At 26.7% G+C, this 20037-nt stretch overlaps 1 protein-coding gene across 1 annotated transcript; it reads left to right on the forward strand.

Moving 5' to 3' along the window:
• Nucleotides 1-11850: 11850 nt before the first annotated feature.
• On the forward strand, nucleotides 11851-19770 carry LOC150032492 ((+)-gamma-cadinene synthase-like). The gene is made up of 7 exons (XM_090306488.1): nucleotides 11851-12046; nucleotides 14924-15203; nucleotides 15810-16185; nucleotides 17076-17294; nucleotides 18185-18323; nucleotides 18424-18672; nucleotides 19400-19770. Exons 2-7 carry the CDS (start codon nucleotides 14939-14941, stop codon nucleotides 19691-19693), a joined length of 1542 nt encoding a protein of 513 aa, XP_090162614.1. The 5' UTR covers nucleotides 11851-12046; nucleotides 14924-14938; the 3' UTR covers nucleotides 19694-19770.
• Nucleotides 19771-20037: the final 267 nt, after the last annotated feature.

Raw genomic sequence — 20037 nt, forward strand, 5'->3', positions numbered from 1 at the left:
AACTATTGGTAAAAAGTAGATAATAAAGAAAGAAATTTGAAGATAAAAGTAGTATCTAAAGGCTTAATTTTCAAAATAAAAAAACCAAATAGTTACCAAACAAGGCCAAAATGGTTAACAAAGGAGTATTAGTTTTTTCTTTATAGATTTTTAAAACTGTGCATGTTTTCTTACAACGTTTTTAACCATTGATTTAATTTTCATATTTTTTAATTAAACATGGGTAGTCTTAGCCAAATATCAATATTAAAAAAAATACTTTTTTATTTAATTTTCAAAATGGGACTTGATCTTTTAAAACACTCCAATAAAGCAGGCAACATTACACCGAAAATAATAAATTTAAAAAGTATGTATAAGCTTAATTTGCAATTTAAACAAAACATAATTTTTTTAAAACTAAATAAAAAACAATTGTTTTGCATAACTTACCACATGAAATCCTATAACCTTGTTGCCTTAGGAGTCGAAATAGAAGAGCAATAGTATGGAGATCTTCATCACAATCTTTATTCAATAAAGTGGAATAAGACACATATAAATGTTTTAAGATTTGGTCAATCTCATTCTCAAAATGATAAGATACACCTAGTCGTTGGATCGAATCAACCAATATCAGCTTCTCCAATGGGTTTTCCATAGAAACAACCACCATCGTCTGTATTTCTTCTTTCAATTTTTCAACTTGCTCTTTCGTTCCATCATCTACTTTCTGAAATACAAAAGTATTAGATAAAAGTTATACAAACAAAATAAATGACAACTAATTAAAATAAAATATTCAATAAAGGCAATTTTGAAATTTAGTTTTACCAATGCATCATCAGAGGTAAATGAAATGAAATGATCGATCCAAATGTTAGGATGATAATTTGCAGTAGAACGCTTAGTATCAGGAATGTCATTGGCTTTCATAATTGAAGCAGGAAATTTTGAAATTTTAAAAATTATTCCTTTTTGAAAGAGGAAAAAAAAAAGAGAAAAAGATGTATGTTATTCACTTGAGAGTTTGAAACTATTGGTGAGACACTTTTTGATTAAAAAGGCATGTCTATTTATAGGCTGCTTTTGTATCATTTGTTGGCCCAAGATTTTTATCACATAAATTCAAACCATTTAATAAATTACCACACAATTTATTGAGGGTTGTTTTTAAATATAAACTATTGATGTTGATAGATAATGATAATCTATGTCAGTATCTATCATTGGCAGATTCTAAAATTTGCAAATATTTTCAACAATTTTTTCATTTGAAATAACTTTCCTTCCATTGATGGGTTATATCGTGTTATTTTTATCTATGAAGATTTAACCTTTGGAAGGAAATTAATATTAGAAACCCTAAAATCCATACAAAATAATATTTATAAATATTTGACATTTGAAAGGAAATTAATATTAACAACCCGACCACCTTGACGTAGAAAATAATAGGAGAAATTGTCAGAAACAACATTCTCAACTTTCCATCCTTTAAGACTAGCACACTTTTTGAAAAGTAGTAAAATTAGTTTTTCTCGGTGGATCTTGGGCGAGATCGATCAGCGTCAAGATTTTAATAATTTTCCAAATATTAGATAATCTATCCAAATTTTATATCAGATCTTATATATTTTCAAATTTTCTCCAAATTCAATTATTTTTACCAAATATTATATTGTAATTTTAGGTCAATTTATGTTTCCATGATTATATGAATTTCTAAATTTCCAAATGAACTCACCAATTATATTGTTTTAGATGGATGATTGCATTTTGATTTTTAAATTTTCGAAAATATTAAATTTTGTAAAAAAAATAAGATATGGAAAATATATAAAATCTCGATATTACTATGCTCGAGAATTTACCGATATTGGTATTAATCTGCTTCAGATTTCATATATTTTCTATATTTTACCTTTTTTTAAAATAAAATTAATCTTTCAAAAATTTTAAAAATTATTTGGAAATTAGAAATTTTGCTAAACAGATTTTAAAAATTAAGTAAAATTATGATATAATATTTGGTAAATATTTGTTATAAGATTTAAGATCACATCATATTTTAGAAAAACTAGTCCGATATGTACGGAGAAAAGCCCAAAAGGGCCAAAACAATCTATAAGTTAGAAAAGTTATTTTTTTAACTAAATCTCGGTGGTCAGTCTCGCCTGAGATGCACTGAGAAAAGCTATTTGAACATGTTTTCAAAAAAGGTGACAATTTCCCAAATAATAGTGATGTGGATGCAGTCAAGGATATAAATGACATTTTCTTTAGATATTTTCATCAACGTTTTTATAAAATTGATGCATTAGAATTTTGTTGATGCTGACGTTTAAAACATTAGTTATTTTTAAAAGAGTGGTAGATCTAAAACTTGGAAAGAGAATGTAAAAATTAGAAAGAAGAAAATGAAATAAAAATGTCTCACTTGAGTATCAAACCAATGAACATGTAGTAGGAGTATAAAAAAGACCCAAAAAAATCAAAAAACAAAACCAATTCAAATCAATCCACTGGTTTGAATTCGTTTTTTAGTATAAAATTGGATATATTGATTTGTATGTGGAGAAAACCAAAAAGTACAAGTTCAAATCGATTTATGATTGAAAAAACCAATCAAAATCAAACCGAACAAAGGGAATATATACCCTTAAAAATAAACTCTAACATTAAGTTTTTTTAGTGTTTTAATTATTATAGTGCATATATATTTATTGTTTAGAAAAAATAAAAGACCAGTTGGAGTGTTTATATTTTTTTCTTTAGCAAAGTCCAAAAAAACAATAAAAAAATTCAAATTTCAATTTATAGAAAAAAGAAATGAACACAATTTTAATTTTAAACTAGCAAAAAGGAGGTCATTCAAAACAAACTTGTAAATAAAAATTAAAATTTGAAAGAAAAAATATATGTAAAAAATCGAGAACCAAACGGATATTAAATAGAACGAAATAAAAATTTATTCATTGGTTTTTTTTCTTTAATAGACATTCATTTGGATCTCTTCTTTATAAAACCGATTAGTCGGGATTCGTTTTTGGTTGACCCTGAAGTGATAAAATCGAACCAACTATCACCCTTTGTTGTTTTAAAATTTCAAACCAAAGACCATAAAGTTGATATTATCGGTTATATATTAAATATTTTAAATTTGAAAATCGAAATAATATATAAACCTAAACATGGAAAAGATTAAATTTCAAAATTAAATTAAAAGATAAATATAATAAATAAAATAAAAGAAAGAAAGGAATATAGAAAAAATAATATAGGTTATCAAATTTCGTCTCATTTTTAGAAACATTTCTCAAATCTTAAAAACAAGAAACGAAAATGGTTATCAAAGAAATCAGGTTCTTAAAATATGAGAAATAGAAATATTAAACATGAAACATAAACATTATCAAACGAGCCCATAGTTTATGAAATATAGTCCAAATTATATTTAGAAACATTTTTAAAATTTGAGAAACAAAACTGAAATAAAATATATATATATATATATATTTATCAAATAAACAAACAAGTTATCCATCACCATATTATTTTAATTTATTAATCTTTAGATATAAATATTCTAAATAAACAAGTTTTTTTTTTTTTTTTTTTGCCATGATATTTAGATATATGTAAAAGTTAAAACTAATTTCAAATATAGTAAAATTTACCTTCAGTCTATAGAAAATTTTCCAAAAGATAGCTCATTGAAGGAACAAAAAAGTTGAAGGCACGATTTGCTAGATTAGTGATAGATGGTGATAAACTTTTATTGGTGTCTATCATGATAGACTCTAATAGATTCTTATAGATGTAAATGGAAGTCTATCATTGATTTTTTTTTTTTGTTATTTCAACTTTATGAACTATATGATAGACTTGTGATTCTTGTTTGATTTTTTTCTTACCAAAATTTCCATGCCTCTTGCTCTATATAGCAACTAATCCAGATGTCTGACTTTTTGTACTTCACTATTACGATGGACCTCTCTAGTAAGCAATGGGGACTTCACTTATTTTCTAATGTCGGAGTTTATTTTCTTCTAACATAAGATTCAACGAAATTGTCATACGATAAGGACAAAAACATTAACAAAATTAAGACATCATCCTCATCACCTACCTTATTTTGTATGCTACGCCATATCTATCAAAATTTTATTTAATTTATCTAGATGATCTCAGAGGGAACGTATCTTCCTACATACATAGATGATATAGATGTTGCTTCAGAAGCAATTTCTTAGTTTAATACTTTGTTATGTAAAGACTTTCCAACTTCAACCAAAGACTAGCGACAGTTTCTTCATCTATGACCTCGATGATATTTTCATCAGTCAAACACAACATGATAGTCGAATGGGGCTTCTCCTATAGAGTCTGCCATTCTTCGTCATATGCGGCTACCTTCTTTGATTTATAAGACAATAGTACCCACAATCCTTGCTGCTTCAGTAAGGATCACATCTTGATATATCATAAATCAAAACGCTTCCTCCCAATGAATTTATCGATTTTCATATTCACGGCTGGCATCTTAATTTGTGGAATAGATGCATAATTTCATGTTCAAACTGTTAGAGTCTAATAGAAATATGTTATGAAATCGACAAATAAATAACACATAATATATGTACAAGTAGAAAATTGACACACAGATTTTTGTGGTTCACTAATAGTATGTTAGTTAAGTTCACGAGGCATAATTTCATGTTCAAACCGTTGGAGTTTGATTCAAGGGGCCATTCAAGTATCTTGTTTGTTAGTATGTCCACCATGCTAAGGAATGATTCAAGGGGCCATTCAAGTATCTTGTTTGTTAGTATGTCCCCCATGCTAAGGAATGAAATGCTTATCAGTAAGGTATAACCTGTGGTACTTAAGGCCAATTCCATGTACTCTTTGAAATTTGATTTATACTTTTTGTTTAACCATTTAGCTTCTTCAGAGACTTAAGGTCAATTCCATGTAGTCCTTGAAAGTTGGTTTATACTTTTTGTTTAACCATTTAGCTTCTTCAAAGTAGGAATCAACTAGCTTTTTTATCTGTTGAAAAACTTAATAATAAATGAGAACTCTTAGATGTATAAATAAATTGAGGGGAAGGAGACAGTGAAGGAAAAAGAAGAAACATTACTCCATCTTTTGCAATTTGAATGTGAAGTGAACTTTTATACTTTCCCATCTCTTCTCTAAATTCCTCACAAAAATCCAACATTGCTCTATAAAAAGGTTTTATGTACTGAGGGAATATATTAGCCATGCTTCTATCCCACCTGAAAATTCAATGACATAATTATATTGGTTTCAAAATTCTCCAACTTGATTTTGGATATGGGTTATTCATATAGATAAATTTTGAAAGATTAAAAGAGTGATTTTCATTGGAATTTTAATGAAATAACCTTTGAATTGCTGGAGTGAGGACTTGGAGTTCTTCAAATGTTCTATAGGCATCATATATATCATCTAAAATTGAAGAAATTGCGATAACTTTGGTTAGCATTTTCCTTTCAATACTGAAATGAGGTTCAAAGTATGCTCCCAATGCTCATAGCACTCCACAATTCTATCTCTCGTAAAAGGAAAGTTTATTGGGACATCCAGATCCTTCCACCACATAGTAAGATGTCAAAGGAAAGACACATAAGGAATGGAATGGTTAGACACTAAACAATAATAACAATAATAATAAAATACAACTTTGGTCCTTGTAGTCGGATATTTGTGTAAGCCAGATCTACTGCTTGTACTTTTAATAAATATTAAATGTAATTCTTCAAAGTTGATTTTTATAAAAGATGGCGTAATGATAATAATCATTTTCATACCAGAAAATATAATATGTGAATATGTTTTAAAAATTTAGAGTGAAAATGTCCATGAATAACAAACATAAGTTGAAAAAAAATCAACAATAAACAAAATGTATGGACTAAATTTAAGATTTTATGAACGTACAGGGACTATAATTAAATATTTGAAATTACAAGAGACTAAAGTTGAACAAACATCAAAGCACAAAGACAAAAAGAATATTTTAACCCAAAACAATGTGAAAACTTATATATTACACAAAAAAAAAATTAACCTAAGGTATAAAACAATAGTTCTAATAATAATTTTGTACCATGTTTTTCTAAAAGAAAGGTAATAATCTATAGATACTAGTTCATGAATGCTCAACTTAATTTACCTGAGTGAATTGAAGTAATACTTGTTAAAGTGTTAAGATATTTAAGTGGTTTTTATTTAATGGCATTTAAATCAATCTTTTAGTTTTCCCTAGGGGTCATTTGGATTAAGATTTTATAGATGTCTGAGAATAAATGATTCGATGTCTGAAAATAAAATGTTTGGAAATCAAAGATGAATGGGTTTGGTTGTGTATAAGAATGAGAATAAGATGTCTATAAATGTATTATACTTTTTTTATAATATTATATAGTATAAATTAATAAAAATTAATTTTCATTTGTTAATTTTATTATATTAAGATATTAAATCAATTTCAAGTCATTAAAATATAACTAAATTTACTCACTCACCTACCAGTATAATGTATTTATTATCAATTAATTTTTTTATATTGCACATTTATATAATCAATTTCTATTAAAAAAATATTGCTATTTAATTTAAATATCTATTTTCTTTTTCTTTTTCTTTCTTTCTTTCTTTTTTATTTTTTTTAGTTTTGTTAAATAAGAGTTCATTAACTAATTGTTTGATGTCAATTATAAGTCTTATATATATAAAAGAAGTTGATATAAACTAATTGATTTTAAATCATCAAACAATGTTTTTAATTCATAAAAAAAGTAACTATGATTGTAGATTAAATCTAGAAGTACAAGTGTACAAAATTGTTTAATTTTAAAAAATTAACTTTTTTCTTATTAGTTTATTAATTAATATTTTAAAAGGCTAATTAATAATTTTAATAAAAAATTATGATGTTAATATATATTATCAATAAAAAGGGATTTAAGCAAATTTAGTTATGGCTATTCATATATTTTTTAAAAAAATTATGGTTTTTTATATTAATTCATAATAGTAGAATAAATTATTATATTAGCATTATTAATAATAAAATTAAATATATATGTCAATTATAAATTTAATTTAAACATATTTATCAAAATTAAACAAAATTAACCAAAATTAATAAAGAAGAAAAGCAAATAAAATTAAAAGTTTAAAAGCAAGAGAGAGAGAAAAACCATTGAAAACGGTGAAAACACATCTATTTGGATGGTATGAAAAATCTCTATGGATGGAAATATGAAATGCCTTGTACTAAGATATTCTCATTCCCAAGGTTAAAAACTTGTACCAAATATGGTAATAGAATCTCATTTTCCATTCTCACCTCACATTCCCATGAACCAAACGGGCCAAAGGAGAGGACTACCCCATATTGGAATAGACAAAGAGAGAGAAAGAAATACATAGGCGATGAGAGAGAGAAAAATACGGCAAAAGAAGAATCCGTTCAGTGGGTGTCCGTTTGAAGCAGTATTTTCTTGTGTTTGGGTCTCAGTTTCAGATGTTTCTTTTGGCATTATGAAATTGAATTTTATTTGTAGAGTTTTTCATGCTTAACATTGTTAGATTTTATATGACTTACTAGTGATTTTCAACAAAGTGAAAACATATTAACTTTGTCCAATAAAATGAAGATAGGGGTAAATCTCTAAAGTTGGGAGGAAACAAGACCAATTTGCCCAACCAAGACCAATTTGCTACGACAGTGCTCTTGAGAGGGGGTTTTAGGCTAGTGTCGCATTGTTGTGGAGTGGCGCCGCAACAAAAGAACTTCACATGTCGTGCAGATTTACTATGTGGCTGCGACGTCGTACTGTGGAACTGTGGCGCTATTACATATTTTCGTAAAAAATGTTTATTTTTTGAAATCTTTTTCTACTAAGTTTACGATTTTGCAGCCATCTAAAGGACCAGATTTTGGGTTTTATAGAGTGTGTTTAGGGATATTGTGTTGACAATATTTATTTAAGGATGATGTTGTAGTTGCTCTATGACTTGTTTTTCATCTATGAAGTATGTTGACAATATAAATATAGGGCATTCATGGATAAATATGAAATAGCATATTAGTGGCGGGTCCTGCCTAAAAAATGGATGATCATATTTCAGTAAATTCAGAAAATGGCCATCTTTTAGAACTGTATCCATATTTTAGCCATATATTACAATTTTTCTCTCTCTTTTTTATGTAACAAATTTGCCCGCTTATCTATTTGTGATTTAATGCCACGTTTACTTTTCATTAAACATACGCAATTAATTATAATATGACGATGAGACCCATTTAAATAGGAATATTGATAAAAGAATTCATTACGATAAGTAATTTCGACTAAAGAGCAGCGAATATGGCCTAACTATAAATAAAAGTTAATTTAACCATTGGGATTTTACAAAAGGGGATGATTGGAACTATAAAAAAACCACAATGAGGATCATCTCCACGAAAGAAACATGGTCAGTATCCTAGGGAGTAATATTAATGGTACGTCATTGTGGAGCTTGTGGATCAAAAGGAAAAAAATGAATATTTTGGAATGCTAAAAAAACCACTAATGGAATCTAGGAAGATATTATCACCCTTGTTGCGTTTTGGTGCAAAAAAATATCCTCTCTTTAATAGTTACGATGCTTCTGAGCAACATCTATATCATCTACGCATGTAGGAAGATACGTTCTTTTGAGAACATCTAGACCAATTAAATAATTCTTTTTAGATATGGTGTAGCGTAGAAAATAAGGTAGATGATGAGGATGATGTCTTAATTTTGTTAACGTCTTTGCCCTTGTTGTATGAGAATTTTGTTGAACCTTATGTTGGAAGAAAATAAACTCTGACTTTAGAAAATAAGTGAAGTCCCCATTGCTTACAAGAGAGGTCCATCAGAATGCAGCTAATTGAGGTACAAAAAGTTAGGCATCTGGATTAGTTGTTATAGGGAGCAAGGGACAAGAGAATTTTGGTAAGAAAAAATTAAACCAGAATCACAAGTCTATCAAAGTTTATCATAATAGACACCCATAAAAGCCGATCACTATCTATCACTGAAGCCAGCAAATTGTGCCTTAAGCATTTTTTTGTTCCTTCAATGAGCTAGTTTTTGGGAAATTATCTATGTGCTGAAGGTAAATTTTGCTATATTTGTAATTATTTTTAATTTTTAATTATATCTAAATATCATGGAAAACAAACTTGTTTAATTAGAATATTTATATCTAAGATTAATAAATTTAAATAATATGGTGATGGATGACTTGTTTGTTTATTTGATAAAAACAAACTTCGTTTATTTAAGTTATGATAGACCACGTTCTTCTACTCTTTCTTGTTTCCATTATTTTTTTATTTTTTATTTTAAAAAAACATGTTTGTTTAATAACTTTTCTCATTTTTTGTTTATAAAATTTTAAAAATGTTTCTAATTATAATCTAGACTATATTTCATAAACTATGGACTCCTTTGATAACGTTCATGTTTTATGTTTCTATTTCTCATTTTTAAGAGATTTGTTTAATAACCATTTCGATTTCTTGTTTTTAAGATTTGAGAAACGTTTTAAAAATGTGACGATATTTGATAAACTATAAAAACTACTTTCTCACTATTTTGTTTCTATTTTATTGTAATTAATTTCTAATATGAACTAAAAAGGTATGGATTGGATGGTTGGTAGGTAGCGTGCTTTGAACCCTTTTTACCTTCAAAGTCTTTGGTTTGATAATCAAGTGAGACATTTTTATTTCATTTTCTTTTTTCCGGTTTTTACATCTCTCTCTTTCCTAAATTAATTTTTCTATATTTCTTTCGCTCTTTTATTTTTTATTTATTATATTTATATTTTAATTTAATTTTGAAATTTAAACTTTTCCATATTTAGGTTTATATATTATTTCGAATTTTCAAATTTAAAATTTTTAATAACCGATAAGACCAACTTCATGTTCTTTGGTTTGAAATTTTAAAACAAACAAAGAGTGATAGTTGGTTCAATTTTGTTGTTTCGAGGTCAACCAAGAACTAACTCACACTAATTGCTTTTATAGAGAAGAGATCCAAACAAATGTCATTAAATAAAAAGACCAAAGAATCGATTTTTATTTTGTTCAGTTTAATATCAATTTGGTTCTCAGTTTTTGACCTTCGTTTTGCTAATTTAAATTCAAATCATGTTCATTTCTTTTTTTCTATAGATTGAAATTGGACTTTTGTTAATTTTTTCCATGGACTTCGTTAAATAAAAATATATAATCACTCCATCATAATTGGTTTTTTCTTTTAAAAAAAAAAAAACAAATATATGAATCATAATAATTAAAACACTAAAAGAAACGTAATATTAGAGTTTATTTTTAAGGATATATATACTCTCGGTTTGGTTTGATTTGAGTGGTCTTTCCAATATAAAATCGATTTGAAATAATAATTTTTGGTTTTCTCCATGTACAAATCAATATCCAATTTTATACAAAAAAGCAAACCAAACTAATGGATTGATTTGGATTGGTTTGGTTTTTTTTTTATTTTTCTGTTTTTTCTTTATACTGGTTTGGTTTTTTTTTATTTTTCTGTTTTTTCTTTATACTCCTACTCCATGATCTTTGGTTTGATACTCAAGCGAGACATTTTTTACATTTCTTTCTTTCCTGTATTATTTTTTTCTATATTTATTTCCTTCTTTTATTTACTATTTATTATATTCATATTTTAATTTAATTTTGAAATTTAAACTTCTCCTTGTATTTAGGTTTATATTTTAAATGTCTGATATATATTTAAATATTTTTTAATTTTGAACTTTAAATTTAAATTTTAAATTTTTGCATGTATGATTATATATTATTTTGATTTTTTTTTTATTTTTAGTACATTTGAAATTGGTTAGAATTTTACAATATATGAATTTTGTTTACTAAGACATTATTTTACAAACACAACTTCGACATTTATATAATAATATAATTGAGTTAAATTTGAGTCGACATCATTTAAGACAAACGACTTGAGTGAGAAATAATATTGCAAATAGTTTTTAATTTTGATTATGGACTTATGTATATTGTATAGTGTATAATGTATATGTTAAATAATTATTTTTATATTTTAATCCATGTAATTTATTTTTTATTTTACATAATTAAATTATATTTAAACTTTGAAAATGAAAAAATTTAAACTCCGAAAAAAGTAAAATATAAGGAGAATATAAGAAATAAAAAGCAAGGAAATGATTATCAAACAAGTTTTTGTTTTTATTTTTTTTTTCAAGAAACACGAAACATAAATAGTTACCAAATATTTTTTTTAATTCTTAAAATATTAGGAAATAGAAAACAAGAAAAAAGAAACGAAAAATAGGAAATAAAAAATGGGAATGTTGTCCAACCGCGCTATATTTTCCTTCTATTCCTTTCTTTAGTTTGTCAGTACATTTGATGCACTATAGTTAGTTTGTTGACTATAGTTAGTCTAGTTATGATTCAATATCTTGTACCAAGATTTTGAAAGTGAAATAAGAAAAGGATCCGATTCCCATTTTCCTCACACCACATATTAATTTATTTTTCTTCGTCGTAAAAGAAATATAAACAAAGTTGGTGTGCTGGCCATATTGTTCACACACATTTGCCTTCGTGAACTTGGATTTATTTTATTATTAATATCGTTATTTTTAAGACTTGTTACGAATATATAATAGTTTTGAAATGAAAAAATTGCATAAACCACCCTTAAGTTATAGGTTGGTATTGGTAACAATCACATAACTTTTTATTTGATCGACCATCTCTATTAATTCTTTTTGTCGTTTTCTTGAATTTTAACAAGCAAGTTTTTCTACGGCTGCTCCCAAATCTCCTGTTCTTTTCTTGTTCTATGGTTTTCTTAGTCCCCTGGTCGAGCATTCCCCATCTGAATAGGTGAAAAATGGCGACATAATTGGAGAAAGACAGTACGAATGTGGAGGTTGTGTCCTTCCAACTCCCTCCTCCTCTGGCTAGAAGAAAAAGGTTTTGATTCCTTATTTTGAAGGTTAAATTTTTGTTTGAATTTGTATGTTTTTGCTGCTCTGATGTTGAATTATCAACTGGGTTTGTGTTGTTCCCTTAGAGGTCTTGGTATATTAATTCACTACTTATTGTCAAATTTCATCTTAATTTGGTTTGATCGAGAACTTTAGGTAGAGGAGATTATCTTGTTTACGTATACACCATATTTATCTAAGTGGAGATCATATTTGCGACTCTTACGTATCCAACATACAACGTATTTGCTTTTAGGTCCATATTGGTAATATTTATTCTAGTTTTTTTCCTCTATATATTAAGATGACTTTTTATTTTTATTTAGCTTGGTAGCTTAGATTATTAAATTTTATTTTAGGTTGTTAGATTTTTTTTTTTTAAATACAACATAATCTTAGGGGTTTGTTAACATGGGTATTTTTTTCTAGTATTAAATTCTAACTAGTATCAGAACTAGTTGTTTGACCATTTCCAAAAGAAAAAGTTGTTTGGCCATTTCTTAATAACCTCATATTGTTTTGCCAATTTTTCCAATCGTCCCTTATAAATTACAAGATTAGGCCCTTGATTAGTTATGAATTTTTTATGAATAAATTTCCAATGCTCCATTTAATAATTATTTGGTTTTTGGTTTTAAAGTTTTTGAAAATTAAGTCTATAAGTACTCTCTTCCACCTCTAATTTTCTTGCTTTGTCATCTACATTTTACCATTACTTTAAAAAATCTAGCAAAGTTTCAATCTTAAAAAAGTAATTTATAAACAGCTTGTTTTTGTTTTAGAAATATTTTAATTAAGTAGTCAACTCTTTTACTTTCGAAAATTTTAAACTATAGCGAAAAAATTAAGAGAAAATATTCTTAATTTTTTTTTAAACAAAAAATAAAAGGTTACCAAACGCCTAAACCATACAATTTTGACTATAATAAGTTCCTTAAAAATGTATTTTAGAAAATAGTCTCATGTAGTGTTAATTTATTAGACGCAAAATTAAATTTAATGTCTAATATAACATTTAATGTTGACATTTGTGAATATTTAAGAGATTTATTAGATGCTAAATTTGATATTCTAGAATTCTATTGGACACACAAATTGAGAACTCGAGAATCTATGATAGATATTTTTTTTTTCAAGTTACTTTCAAGGAGTATATATAAACACAAATCTATAAATTTATAGGATAGACTTTTAACCCTTATATAAATTTGTGGATCCTAACATGAAATTTTAGATCCACCACTCTTTTAATGTTTTAAACGTGTGACATCAACAAAATTCTAATGCATCAATTTTATAAAAATGTTGATGAAAATATCTAAAGAAAATTTCATTTATATCCTTGCACGCATACACGTCACTATTATTTCGGAAACTATCACATTTTTAAAAACTCGTTCAAATAGCTTTTCTCGGTCCATCTCGAGTGAGATTGACCACTAAGATTTAGTTAAAAAAAATTATTTTTTTCTAACTTATAGATTGTTTTGGCCCTTTTGGATTTTTTTCCAAAATATCATGTGATCTTTCTAAATCATATACCAAATATTAAATGAGAATCTTATGTAATTTTTTAAATGTTTAACCAATTTTTAATTTCTAAATCAATATACCAGTTGTCAAAATGGATTTTTTAGATGGATCTCAGGTGATCGATTTTGAATTTTAAATTTTTGGAAAAATTAAAATTTTAAAAAGAAAGAAGGTAAAATATAGAAAATATATAAAATCTCGAACAGATTAATACAGCATATAAATATCGAGATTGTATATATTTTCCATATCTTTATTTTTATTTTTATTTTTTACAAAATTTAACTTTTTCAAAATTTAAAAATCAAAATACAATCATCCATGTGAAAAAATCTAATTGGTAAATTCATATAATCATGGAAATAGAAATTGACATAAAATTACAATATAATATTCGGTAAAGATAATTGAATTTGGAGAAAATTTTAATATATATATAAGATTTGAATAGATTATCTAATAATTGGAAAAATTAATCTCGACATCGGTAAAAAAACTAATTTAATGAATTTTCAAAAAGCATGCTAGTTTTGAAAGATGGAAAGTTGAGGGTGCTATTTCTCATAATTTTTCCTATTATTTTGTAGGTCAATGTGGTAGGGTTTCTAATATTAATTTCCTTTCAAATGTCAAATCTTCATAAATATTATTTGGCTCGACCAAAATTTTAGGGTTTTTAATATTAATTTTCTTTGAAAGGCCAAATCTTCATAGATAAAAATAACAAAAGATATAACTCATCAATAAAAAGAAAGTTATTTTTAATGATAAAATTATTAAAAATATTTGTAAATTTTAGAATTTGGATACTGACATAGATTATCATTATCTATCAATCGTTTTTATTTAAAAACAACCCTCAACAAAATGTATGGTAATTTATTCAATGTTTTGAATTTATGTGATAAAAATCTGGGGCCAACAAACGATATACCAAAGGCAGCCTATAAATAGACTGCTTTATAATCAACAGTTGTCTCACCAATAGTTTCAAATACTCGAGTGAATAACATACATCTTTTTCTTTTCTTCTCTTTTTTCCTCTTTCAAAAAGGAATAATGTCTTCTCAAATTTCAAATTTTCCTATTTCAATTACGAAAGCCAATGACATTCTTGATACTAAGCGTTCTATTGCAAATTTTCATCCTAGCATTTGGACTCATCATTTCCTTTCATTTACCTTTGATGATACATTGGTAAAACTAAATTTCAAAATTACCTTTATTGAATATTTTATTTTAATTAATTGTCATTTAATGTGTGTGTATAACATTAATCCATTACTTTTGTAATTTGAATAATTTTAAATTAATATTCTTTTAATTTCAGAAAGTAGACGATGGAATGAAAGAGCAAGTTGAAAAGTTGGAAGAAGAAATACGGCTGATGGTGGTTGCTTTTACAGAAAACCCATTGGAGAAGTTAAAGTTGGTTGATTCAATTCAACGACTAGGTGTATCTTATCATTTTGAAAATGAGATTGACCAAATCTTAGAACATTTATATGTGCCTTATTCCACTTTATCGAATAAAGTTTGTGATGAAGATCTTCATACTATTGCTCTTCTATTTCGACTTCTCAGGCAACAAGGTTATAGGATTTCATGTGGTAAGTTATACATAAATAATTACTTTTTGTTTTTGGTTTTTAAAAATTATGTTTTATTTAAGTTAAAAATTACGCTTATAAATACTACTTATCATTTATTAATTTCTTTGTTCTTCTATATACTTTGTTGGATTGTTTTAAAAATTCAAGCCACATTTTGAAAGTAAACAAAAGTAGTTTTTTGTATTAAAATTTAGCTAAGAATTCAAGTGTTTAATTCAAAAAGATGAAAATAAGAAAACATGCACAGTTTAAGAAAAAACTAATGTCTATTTGATAACCATTTCGTTTTTTTAGTTTTTTATTTTGAAAATTAAACCTATTTTCTTCTTATTTTACCTAATGATTTGCATCTTTTCCAGTACAATAGTTGAATTCTTATTAATTTTTTTTTTTTGAAAAAAAAAAATTTTTAAAACCTTTTTTTTTTAAAAAAAAAAACTAAAAACGAAATAATTACAAAATAGAGTCTAAATGATTATCAACCAGAGTCTTAAGAAAAATTCAAAGTTAGGAATAAAGAGTATAGACTTTGAATCTTTTAACTATAATAATAATTGGTTTAAGAACTAATTATTATTATCTTTTCACTTTAAAATTAAACAGATATATTCTCAAAATTCATGGACAACAATGGAAAATTTAAAGAATCATTGAGTGATGATAAAAGAGGAATTTTGAGCCTATATGAAGCATCACATATAAGAGGACATGGAGAAGCTGTGCTTGAAGAAGCTCTTGAGTTTACTACCACACATCTTAAAACATATATTGAATACTCAAATAATCCTCATTTTGCATTTGAAGTCAACAATGCCCTGAAATTGCCTATTAGAAAAGATGTTCCAAGAATGAAGGCAAGAGAATATTTGGGAATATACGAACAAGATCCTTCCCACAATGAGACTTTGCTTACATTCTCAAAACTAGACTTCAATATATTACAAAAACTTCACCAAAAAGAGCTACGTGAAATCTGCAGGTACTTCGACATTATTATTTTTTATTACTGTTATGTTTTTTCTTAGGATCTTCGATAATAATAATGTTTTCTAATTATCTTCTAAGATGTTTTTGAAGAAACAATATTGTCACAAATTATTTAATCAAATCATCTAAAGGATAATTCTCCACATAAATAACAATATATATATATTTTTTATTAATTTAGTTCAACTACTTCATATCTTATAGTCATTTCTGATTCTTAAAATATTGAATTTGAACATTCTTTTCCTAATATAAGGGCCAATTGCAAATATATCAGATCGAAAGTATTAGCAAATATAATATATTATAAAAAAAAGTTACAAATATGATAAAATATAGATAGTCTATAGGTCATATAGCTGATAAGAGTCTATCAGCAATAGAAGTCTATCATTGATAGACTTTGCTATATTTGTAATTATTTAAAATGTTGTTATATACTTGGTTATTATCTTTAAAAATACTACCTATAGCAATTAACATTAATAATAGAATGGTACCTTTATACACGGTGATAATCCTACTAAGAAAAATATCTTCAACCGAAGGTTATGTTTTGAAGTTTCACAATCATACATGTTCTTTTATCCATCTCGTTTATGTAATGTATATATTATTTCATATGAATTTTATGATATCTTCAAATTCTCCTATTTGTACATAAATTACATGAGATGACGCATTTTATGAATTACTATGTTTTTTTTTAAAAAAAAAATCATGTTGTAAATCTATTACTAGAGATAAAAAAAAAACATTTCTTTATTAGTTAGATTAAAATTATTATCATCATATAAAATTGTTTACTTCTAAAAAAATATATATATCTAGGAATTCCATCCATTGATTTATTATCTGTCTATCTTTCTTTCATTCGACTAGGTGGTGGAAGGATTTGGATGTGCCAACAAAATTTCCTTTTGCAAGAGATAGAGTTGTGGAGTGCTATTTTTGGGCAATGGGAGCATACTTTGAACCTCATTTCAGTGTTGGAAGGAAAATGTTAACTAAAGTAATTGCAATTTGTTCACTTTTAGATGATATATATGATGCCTATGGAACATTTGAAGAACTTCAAGTCCTCACTCCAGCAATTCAAAGGTTATTTCCATTCATCCTTATGGATGAAGATTTTATTAGCTTTAATTTTTTTTGTTCAAATACTAATAATCAAATGTGGTTTTGTTTTAAAACAAATACTTTTGGTCTTTTCAAAGTATGATTTTCTCCAAACTTTAGTTTGTAGCCATTTTGCTTCTATATTTTGAACAAAACGATGTCAAATGCCCGTCGGACATTGTTTCCCTTTAATATTGGATTAAAAGTAAATTTTGTTTTAGTGTTTATAACAATTTTGTCCTAAACATTAACGTATACTCTTTATACTTTCAAATTTGAAATTCATTAATCTCTATCCTGAACAATCGATCAGAATTAAGAGTTTGTTTGGATTGTCTTTCTAAGTGTTTAAATAAGTATTTATGATTGTAAGAAAAATGTTTATAAACACTTGGAATGACAATCCAAACTGCCTTGAATTTTGATGTATGTTATCAAATTATTAATAAATGTCATAAACTTAATCGTTGTAGTTTACAAACAAATTTGTCATGGCTATTTAGTTTATCAAATCCACTTAGGTAAAAGAAAAATATTTACATATAAGTAATAATTTTCATAATTACTACCAAATTCAAAATATAGGAACTAATTAAATGATAACCTATTAAAGTTAATTCAGGAACAAACATGTTACAAAATTGAAAAATACAAAATATAAATCATTGCTAACTAATGTTCAGACACTAACTTGTTACATTAGATCAAAAATATTTTTTAACTTAAACTTTTGGTTTGATCTACGAACATACATTCAAATTTCAACAAAAAAAAAATGAAAGAATATATATATATATATATGATACTCCATATTCAAATTTAAGTTGGAAAACTCTGTATCAACAATTAATAATGTCATATTGAATTTTCAGTTGGGATAGAAGCATGGTGCATATACTCCCCGAGTATCTGAAACCTTTTTATGTAGCAATGTTAGATCTTTATGAGGATATCAGCAAAGAGATAGGCAAAGATGAAAGTTCACTCCACCTTCAGCTTGCAATAGGAGGAGTAAAGTCTCTTACTTTCCTTCTCTATCTCCATCGCATAATTTTTTATATTTTTTCTGTACATGTTTAGAGTTCTAATTAATCATCATTTATTTTAACAGATAAAAAAGCTAGCTGCATCCTACTATGAAGAAGCTAAATGGTTAAATGAAAAGTACAAACCAGATTTTAAGGAGTATATGGACTTGGCATTAAGTAGCACAGGTTATACCATGCTTATAACAATTTCAATTCTCCCAATGGGTGACATTGTAACCAATGAGGTACTTGAATGGCTTACAAAAGGACCTCAAATTATTAAAGCTTCAACAATCATTTGTAGACTCATGGACGACATTGTTTCCCACAAGGTACATATTAGGTTATTCTTCACATTGTCAATCAATTTTGAGATGAAACTCTATGAATATCTAATATGGTATCAAAGCTAGTGAAGTCCAAACGAATATTCCATCTAAAAAATATTCGTATAGCTCTAAAATGGTGAAACAAAACAAAAAAAAAAGTACCATCTAATCGAGGGGGCATGCTGAGAGGATGCTACATCATTTAGGAATAACTCATTTATCTGATAAAGATTGTGAAGTCCCTTGATTTTTCTAATGTCGGATCCTTAATATTCTCCCTCAGGATGGTGTCTCTTTCGAGTTCACCATTCTTGAATCAGATCCTAATTATTCTTCTTTGGGCTTTATAGTATCTGATACCATATAAGATAACACGAGCTTTCATCTTAAAACCAATCAATAAGGAGAGGCGGAGAATCTCAATCTATCTTATAGAGGTACCATGAATTTTACAATTTAAGATCCTATAAAAAAAATCGATTCAAGAATGGTAAATCTAAAGAAGCATCATCTTGAGGGTGCATTTTAAGGATCCCACATCGAAACAAATTAAGGGATCTCACAAGGTGTTTATAGGATACAATATGCATCCATCATCTAATGGCCAATTGTTTTTTTTTTAGATAAACCACATGTTAACTAGTATTACTATCCATTCAAAAACAACATGAACACAAAAATGAACGTTTTTAGAGTAAATTATATTTACTTATTTGTTTTTGTTTTTCAGTTTGAGCATGAAAGAGAGCATATTGCTTCTGCTGTTGAATGTTATATGGAGCAATACGGTTGTTCAGAGGAAGAAGCTTGTGTTGAACTTCATAAACAATTGGTTGATGCATGGAAGGACATAAACGAAGCATGTCTTCATCCCATCAATGTTCCAATGCCTGTTCTAATGCGTGTTGTGAATTTGTCAAGAGTTATGAACTTGCTTTATTTGGATGAAGATGGATACACAAATGCCAAGAGTGGAACTATATTTCTTATCAAATCTCTTCTCGTTGACCCTGTGCCTTGTTAAGTGGACTTAAAACCCAACTTGGTTGAAATGGCCAAGATTTTTCTTTGAGCAATAAATGAATATATATGAGTTTATCATGTATTCTTATGTATGTTGAATAAATATAGTTGAAAAGTATTTTGTAGAAACATTTTTTCCCTTCTATAATGTTTTCTTACTGTGACCCTTGCCCCCATTACTATACATCTCCTTATTATCTTTTTTTTTTTAAAAAAAAAAACAAAAGAAAAAGATGGTTTGCTACGTGGTTTTGTGATTGGACATCTGAGTAAGCTGCAAAAAAGAAAAGAAAATTAAGATGGTGCACTCCAAGATGCACTCAAGTATTATTTATTTATTTATTT

Source organism: Benincasa hispida, chromosome 11 (genome assembly GCF_027475165.1).
Source record: "Benincasa hispida cultivar pf3 chromosome 11, pf3_genome.v1.1, whole genome shotgun sequence".
Taxonomy (NCBI): domain Eukaryota; kingdom Viridiplantae; phylum Streptophyta; class Magnoliopsida; order Cucurbitales; family Cucurbitaceae; genus Benincasa; species Benincasa hispida.